Source organism: Malania oleifera, chromosome 8 (genome assembly GCF_029873635.1).
Source record: "Malania oleifera isolate guangnan ecotype guangnan chromosome 8, ASM2987363v1, whole genome shotgun sequence".
NCBI classification, from domain to species: Eukaryota; Viridiplantae; Streptophyta; class Magnoliopsida; order Santalales; family Ximeniaceae; genus Malania; species Malania oleifera.
The window spans coordinates 106,988,420-106,995,878 of NC_080424.1; the positions used below are offsets into that span (position 1 = coordinate 106,988,420).

General features: G+C 38.5%; 1 protein-coding gene and 1 long non-coding RNA gene across 3 annotated transcripts; one reads left to right on the forward strand and one right to left on the reverse strand.

The window, feature by feature from the left end:
• Positions 1-388: 388 nt before the first annotated feature.
• On the forward strand, positions 389-4,643 carry LOC131162201 (G2/mitotic-specific cyclin-2). 2 transcript variants are annotated; one of them, XM_058118432.1, is made up of 12 exons: positions 389-657; positions 1,326-1,400; positions 1,521-1,653; positions 1,751-1,807; positions 2,040-2,085; positions 2,200-2,346; positions 2,448-2,573; positions 3,161-3,253; positions 3,353-3,574; positions 3,665-3,766; positions 3,859-4,037; positions 4,146-4,643. In XM_058118432.1, the coding sequence occupies exons 2-12, from the start codon at positions 1,346-1,348 to the stop codon at positions 4,282-4,284; spliced, it is 1,299 nt and encodes a 432-aa protein (XP_057974415.1). In that variant the 5' UTR covers positions 389-657; positions 1,326-1,345; the 3' UTR covers positions 4,285-4,643. The 2 variants fall into 2 exon arrangements, with proteins under 2 accessions (XP_057974415.1, XP_057974416.1); XM_058118433.1 differs by having other exon boundaries at positions 3,164-3,253.
• Positions 4,644-5,650: 1,007 nt separating this feature from the next.
• On the reverse strand, positions 5,651-7,459 carry LOC131162202 (uncharacterized). The gene is made up of 3 exons (XR_009138712.1): positions 7,233-7,459; positions 7,095-7,140; positions 5,651-5,859 (listed from the first exon to the last, which is right to left on the reverse strand). It is a non-coding gene; the product is annotated as an uncharacterized LOC131162202 (long non-coding RNA).

The window sequence follows — 7,459 nt, forward strand, 5'->3', positions numbered from 1 at the left end:
CTTAAAACTCGAGAGATGATTAAGCAACACGACTGTCACTGGAGGAACTAAGAATGCGTAATGGAAACGAGCCACGTGTGGCACTGTGCGACGTGGCAGAATCGTGAAGGGAGAGAATTGTTAAGTGGTGGGCCCCGCCTATGAGGAGTAACAATAATAACCCAAGCTTTAAATGCGACCTACCGAGGGGCAGAATGGGCATACTGAAAAATTTGAAATAGCACATGCTAGGTAACCGTTATGTGCGCACAGAAGAACGCGACTTTCCATCGGGAGATCCGACGGCTGAGATGCACTAGCCGTTGGTCATTTCAAAAAATGAAGATTGCATGTGCGGACATATATCCGCTGTTTACGACTGGATATCGATTATCAAGTTCACCGAATCTTTTTCTTTTCTTTTTTTTTTTCTTCGGGTTTTTCTTCATTTCTTGGTGGGTCACAAATTCAAATACGAAAGAACCAGCACTGAGAGACAGATAGTGAAAGCGAGAGCGAGAGAGAGGGAGAAGGAGAGGGAGAGGGGGAGAGGGAGAGGGAGAGGGAGAGGGAGAGTGTGAGAGAGTCTCTCTCTCTTCTTGTGGTGAAGATCGGAGTTCGTCTTTTGATTGGAATCGAGATAGGAGCTTGGGGGCATTCTTGATTTTTTTTTCGTAGGTTGGTTTTTTATTTTTCGTTGCTTTTGTTCTGAATCTCAGTTCTTGATTGCTTCTTCCCATGTTCTTTTACAAAGGGCGTCTATGAATACATTTATTTATTTTCAAAATAGGGGTTTAAGGGTTTTGGTTTCTTCAATCTACCGTTTCTGATTTTGTCGAGGGTTCCTTGTGTTTTTGCAATTTTTTCTTTATGTTTTTTGTGGATGGTGCTCAAGAGGGGTTGGATCAGAGGAGAGAAAATTTACAATCAGAATACCAATGATAGTTTTTTATCATCCTCATAAATCTATGGGCATAGATTTATTGTTCATATCTCAAGTTTCTGCAATTGTTTTTTTTGTTTTTTGTTTTCTTCTAGCTGCTCTTTCTAGATACTAGGGGGGGGGGGGGGGGGTGTTGGGTCATATGGGAATACAAACAAATCCAGGATCTATGAAGGTTTTTGATTTCTATGGACTTTGATTTATTGTGCGAATCTAAACTTTTCGCAATTACCTTTTCCCTTCCTTATCTGTTCTTCGTAGATACTCAAAAGGGATCCATCAGACGAGAGAAAAATTTACAATCCGGATTGCAATGAGGGTTTTTGATCTTGTTCATAAATATATAGGTTTTAATTTATTGTGCGTATCTAAAGTTTTTTCAATTGCCCATTTCCTCTTATAGCGTTATTTGGAGATAATCAAATGGCTGGATCAGATGAGAACAATCCGGGCGTGTTTAGACCCCCAAATCTTCAAGGTAGTGTGAATCGGTTGACATTTTTATTTTTCCATTAGTGCATAAAGATGAACATCATCTGAAACCCTAAGTCGCTACAACACCAATTTTAAAATGAGGGTTTTGTGGTTGATCCAAAAGGAGGTCCGCGAAGTGGAAGCGGGAAGTTTGCGGCAGAACAGTTGGGGCATAACCGAAGAGCATTAAGCAACATCAACCGAAATGTGATAGCACCTCCTTATCCTTATCCTGTCAACAAGAGAGGCTTGTTAGAGTAATTTCTTAAACCCTAATCTTTGAGAATGGATGACTTTTTAAGGGTTTTAGAAGAATATTTTATTGACCTGCATGATTGTGATCTTTCAATTCAGCAAGCATGGAGTCCCTGATAACAACCCACCCGCTCTGGTGCATCGACCAATTACTAGGTCGGTTCATTTGCTCTGTCTGTTCTAGCATTGCGTTTGGAAGCAGTAATTCGGGCTTTGGATTTTATACTAACTGGAAGTTAAAAAAACCTCTGTACAGTTTTGTACACATGATTCCAAATCCAAAGCTTGAAATCTTACTCTCCAAACAGGCAGTGAAGGTATATGGGTGTTTTTGACAGAATTGATATATGCTTATTCAGCCTTGTTTTGAATCCTACTGTTTTTTCAGGAAGTTTGCTGCACAGATGGCTAACAAGCAGCGATCCACACCCGAGGTACATTTTCGTGCAGAAAGAAGAAGAAATTTGAGTTCTTACCTTTGGTTAAATTTATAGGTTTGATGGTACAAATGGATTATTTTTAATTATACTAACATTAAACATTAGCAGATAATTAACAAATCACTCCCAAATACAAGTGAATTAGAAGACTCTACTGTCATAGATGTTGAAGATTACAAGGGAACTAGCGAATACCCTGTGCCGATGTTTGTGCAACACACAGAAGCAATGCTGGAGGAAATAGATCATCAGATGGTATTTGTTCACTCTACTTTGGAATTTTATCACTTTTATATTTAGTATCAAACTTTTACTAGGCAGTCGCAACCTTGATGTTCTATTTATTTACATTGTAGGAGGAAGTGGAAATGGAGGACATAGCTGAAGAACCGATTACGGATATAGATAGCTGTGATAAAAAAAATGCAATTGCTGTTGTGGAGTATGTTGATGATATATATGCTCATTACAGGAAAACAGAGGTGATCTACATATGTGTCCGCCCTGGCTTGTTTTGATTTGAATACCCCAATTAACATGTGTGTGTGTGTATTATCAAGCGTTGCTTTGCATTGCCCAGGATTGTTTTTGATGCACAAACTGAATGACTTTCATTTCATTAATTTCTTGACTCAACTGCACAAGACCATCTTCTCTATTGAATCTATATTAGAAAGGGATTCCCCTTAAATCAGTAGTCTCTAGTTTTTTAAAGCTTCAATGCCTTGAGAACCATCTGTCTTCTTAACCGACAAGTTAATCAACAAGGTACAAAAGTGATTTCAAACTAGAAAATATATAGTTTAGGAGAGTGCGCACGCACAGCTAGTAATATATTAACGTGACTTTTAATGAGTGTCAGAAGCTCAATTTTTTTCATTACTTTCTCCTTTTTACAAGGGTATGGCTACTTGGAGGCAATGGTTTAAATACCAAATAGTAACACTATTTCCATTCCATTCAAAAAATTGAACGGTAACATGAAAAAACTACAAGCTGTAAGGAAACCCTTGCAATCTGGGGTTGATTTGCTGAACTAAGTTCATGTTTCGTCTTTTCTTTTTATTAGCAGAGGTCCAGCTGTGTCTCACCCAAGTATATGGCACAGCAATTCGACATTAATGAAAGGATGAGAGGTATTCTCATTGATTGGCTGATTGAGGTATACAAGACGCTTTACGCTAGTGGTTTGAAGCCTTGAATGTAGTTAAGATGTGAGATATTACGCTGACCCACTGACTCCCTTTAATCAAATCAACAGGTGCACTACAAGTTCGAACTGATGGATGAGAGTTTGTACCTCACTGTGAATCTTATTGACAGATTCTTAGCTGCCCAACCAGTGTTGAGGAAGAAACTTCAGCTGGTTGGGATCACAGCCATGCTTCTTGCTTGCAAATACGAAGAGGTCTCGGTTCCAGTGGTGGACGATCTCATTTTAATATCTGACAAAGCCTACAGCAGAAAAGAAGTGCTTGAGATGGTAGAATATTAGTTCACTTTTTTTCTTTTTTTGCATTTTTCTCTTGAATGTATGATTCATTGATTTTCATTCTAATTTTAATGCCTGCAGGAAAAATTGATGATTAACACCCTACAGTTTAATCTCTCCCTTCCCACTCCTTATGTGTTTATGAGGAGGTTTCTCAAAGCTGCTGCTCGAACTGACAGAAAGGTGTTTGCTCTGGTACTTTGGGAATTAATATAAATTCTGGGTACTTCTTGTCTTTGCTCAGTCTAATGAGAAGCTTTCTTTTATTGAACCAGCTTGAGCTTCTGTCGTTCTTCATGATCGAGCTTTGCCCGGTGGAGTATGAAATGCTCAAGTTCCCACCTTCTTTGTTGGCAGCCGCTGCAATCTTCACTGCTCAATGTACACTCAATGGGTCTAGGCAGTGGAGCAAGACTACCGAATGGCATACTTGCTACTCCGAGGAACAGCTACTGTAGGCACTTTATTTCCTTCTAGCATCATTTGCATTACTAATGCAGTTTAGTTAAGTTGGGGATACACAATTTTGCTGACAGGCGTTTGTTTCACTTGGCTTGTGTAGGGAATGCTCGATGTTGATGGTTATTCTCCATCAGAAGGCAGGAATTGGGAAACTCACGGGGGTGTTCCGGAAGTATAGTACATCTAAATTTGGATATGCTGCAAAAGCAGAACCGGCTCACTTTCTCTTAGAGGACTGATTTTAATGGGCAAGGAGAAAGACTGACTGTTTATTTTGCGACAATTAAGTAGCTTTGGGGGGGTTTGGGTGCAATTGAGCAACACAAGTTGCCCCTGGAGAAGCTATTGGGTACTGGTGGGGGGTTTTAGTTACAATGTTCAAATCCATAAGAACATAATAGGATTTTTTTTTTTAAATTCCGTCTCAGAATAATTTTGGGTTGTCTGTTTTGATGTTTCTTCCACCGGATTATATTACATTGAGTTTTCTGAATTCGTGTTTAGAATAATTGAGATCACAAGAATTTGTCGTGCAATTTCCAACTTCATGTTTAGAGTGGAGGGTGAGTATAAAATTTTCTTCTTGGAAATTATCGAAGCTATGTGTCTTTTTTTTATTTTTTGTTTTCATTTGATTGGGAATAATTTTGGGTTCTATGATTTTTGGTTTTTTTTCTCCCCCCCTTCTATCAGACTATTATTTCAAAGCACTTAGGTTGAAATTTTCTGAATTTATGTGTTGAACAAATTGAGATTATAAGAATAGTTATTTCCAACTTTATGTTTAGCGTGAGGATATTGTTAGTTGGTCTTGCATATGAACAAGGTGTTTTATTCCTGGGTATAGTATTTTTGAGAATATTATGCTTGCTCAAGAAATAGTTCATTTTTTGCACAAAAAAAATGGTTGGTCACCATGTGATGGTAAAACTGGATATGGGGGCTTATGATGACAGAGCAAGCTCATAAAAAATTGTGTGGGGGATCCCTGTGGTTTTTCGTTATGATGAAATCCTTTAAAGGATTTTTTCAATCTATGAGAGACTTGTGGTAAGGGCATTCACTTTCTCCTTATTTATTCATCATAATAGAGGAGGTTTTGATAATATTGCTTATAAAAAACTATGAGGCAGGTCGTATTGGTCAATTTTATCATTCGATTGGGTCCCCATTGGTTTCACATTTGCTCTATGCGAATGATATTCTTAGTTTTGCAAATGGTGGGAAGAAGATGTCTATTAGATATTTGGTTTACGCTCTGGAAATGTATGAGAAGTAGTCGGGTAAAAAAATCATAAGACAAAGTCGGCGTTCTTCCTTTCGAAATACATCACTCCTGCTTGGAAACGTGGTTTATTGAGAATCAAGAGTTTCGTGGAAGGTAAATTTCCAATTACGTATTTGGGTGCACGGTCTTGGGAAAATTATCTTCCAGGACTTTGGAGCCTCTTGTAACGACCTGCTCCTTTTTCACATATATATATTTTTTTATATAAATAAATTATCATCACATCATACATTCCAACTCAGCAGGTCATAATCTACCTGGGCCCGTGGGCACCAGGGATATAACAAAACATACAGCAGAAGCCTACGCAGCAGAAAGTATAAAATCATATACATCTCATCATAATGTGCATAACACATACCAGAGTCACTACAATTACTATCTCACATTATATACATCTCAAAAATGAAATCTAGGGACAATCCCCACAAAACCTAACTGTCCCTACCAAAAACTTACCCTTCCAAAGAGGGCAAACAACTAATCTAGATCAGCAGGGCTTTTCCCGCTCCCCTATTAGGGGCTCCTGAAAAGTTAATAAGATTTAGGGGTGAGACACCTCTCAGTAAGGGAAATAAACTAATACCAGTGTGTGGCAACATGAGTATTATGTGTTCTATATATACCATACATAACATATTCAATACTATTTATCAAATCTAGGAAAACATACATATATATCAACACATAGCAGAATATACTGCATTTTCATAAACATATCTCATCTCATACACTAATAATAACATAAAACAATCCTGGTAGGTTAGCTGGCTGTTGTCATGTATTACCTCCACATGACTGGGTTGTGTGGCCCGAAGGCGGGACCTGACAATGGTTGGCCGACCACTGCCAAGTCAAACAGTAGTCTGTAGGTCCGATGGGTCTACCCAGACTGGTCCGTACACCAGGGGCGATAACAGCACACTTCTTGAAAATAACCACATCGACCATCCAATCTCACACCACTCCGTACAGCGGCGTTAACACAGATATCATGATCACGAGAATCATGGACACATAGCAACGGTACCGTGCAAGTGCTAGCCTAAACCAAGCCAACCAGGTTCTGATATCATATACATATACTAAAACCGTGATACATAAATATCTCATATCATTTATTTTCACATCAATCATATCATTTCACATATATACGTGTATCATGAAAATCATCGGCCCGTACGCCGGTATTACACATTTTAACATAGCACGGCCCGTACGCCGGCAAATCACATAGCACAGCCCGTACGCTGGCAAATCACATAGCACGGCCCGTACGCCGGCAAATCTCATCCACATAGCACGGCCCATACGCCGGCAAATCACATATACATATAAAAATATCTCGGCCCGTACACCGGTTTTCCATCATAGAAATCCATATTGTCCCCATTCCAAAAAAAATAGTATTTCACAACATTTTTATACTCATGCCACACTAAACAAATTTTCTACGTATTCAACATATCATCATTTAAACAGTATTTTTCAAATATAAATCATATATATAAATATATTTATTTTTCCTAAAATCAGATGCTACATATATATATATGCATTTTCTCAAAACAAAATTAGCTTAGTTTATCCCCTTACCTGATTTCTGAAAAGCCCCTAAAAAAAAAATCTTCCCCCTACCCACAAGGTTCTCAACTCAACACTCTGAAAATGAAAACTCGTAGAATTAAAGTTTAGTATTTTCGTACGTACAACATTTTCTATAACTACCACTAAGTCAAATTCGACTTAAAAAAGTCTTACCTCAACTTAGGGATGATTCCCTACGTTCCCAATCAACACCCTGGAACTGAAAATTTCCAGTATTAAAGTTTAGTATTTTTACGCGTATATCACTTTCTTCAACTGTCAAAAATCCAAATATTGAATATAAAGCCTTACCTTGGATTTGGGATGAAATCCAATTTCGTTTTCCTGACGATCCGTTCCGGCAGACTTGTAGAGAATTTCGCCAGGAGCGTCGTGGTGGTTTCGGTTCGTCGATTCGGCATAAAACTAGCTCGGAATCGAAGAGAGAGAGTCGTAGGAGAGAGAGAGAGAAGAGAGAGTGAGAGAGAGAGAGAGCACTTCCAAAAAATATCTAAGTAAGCTTCTTGAAGAAGCTTTCC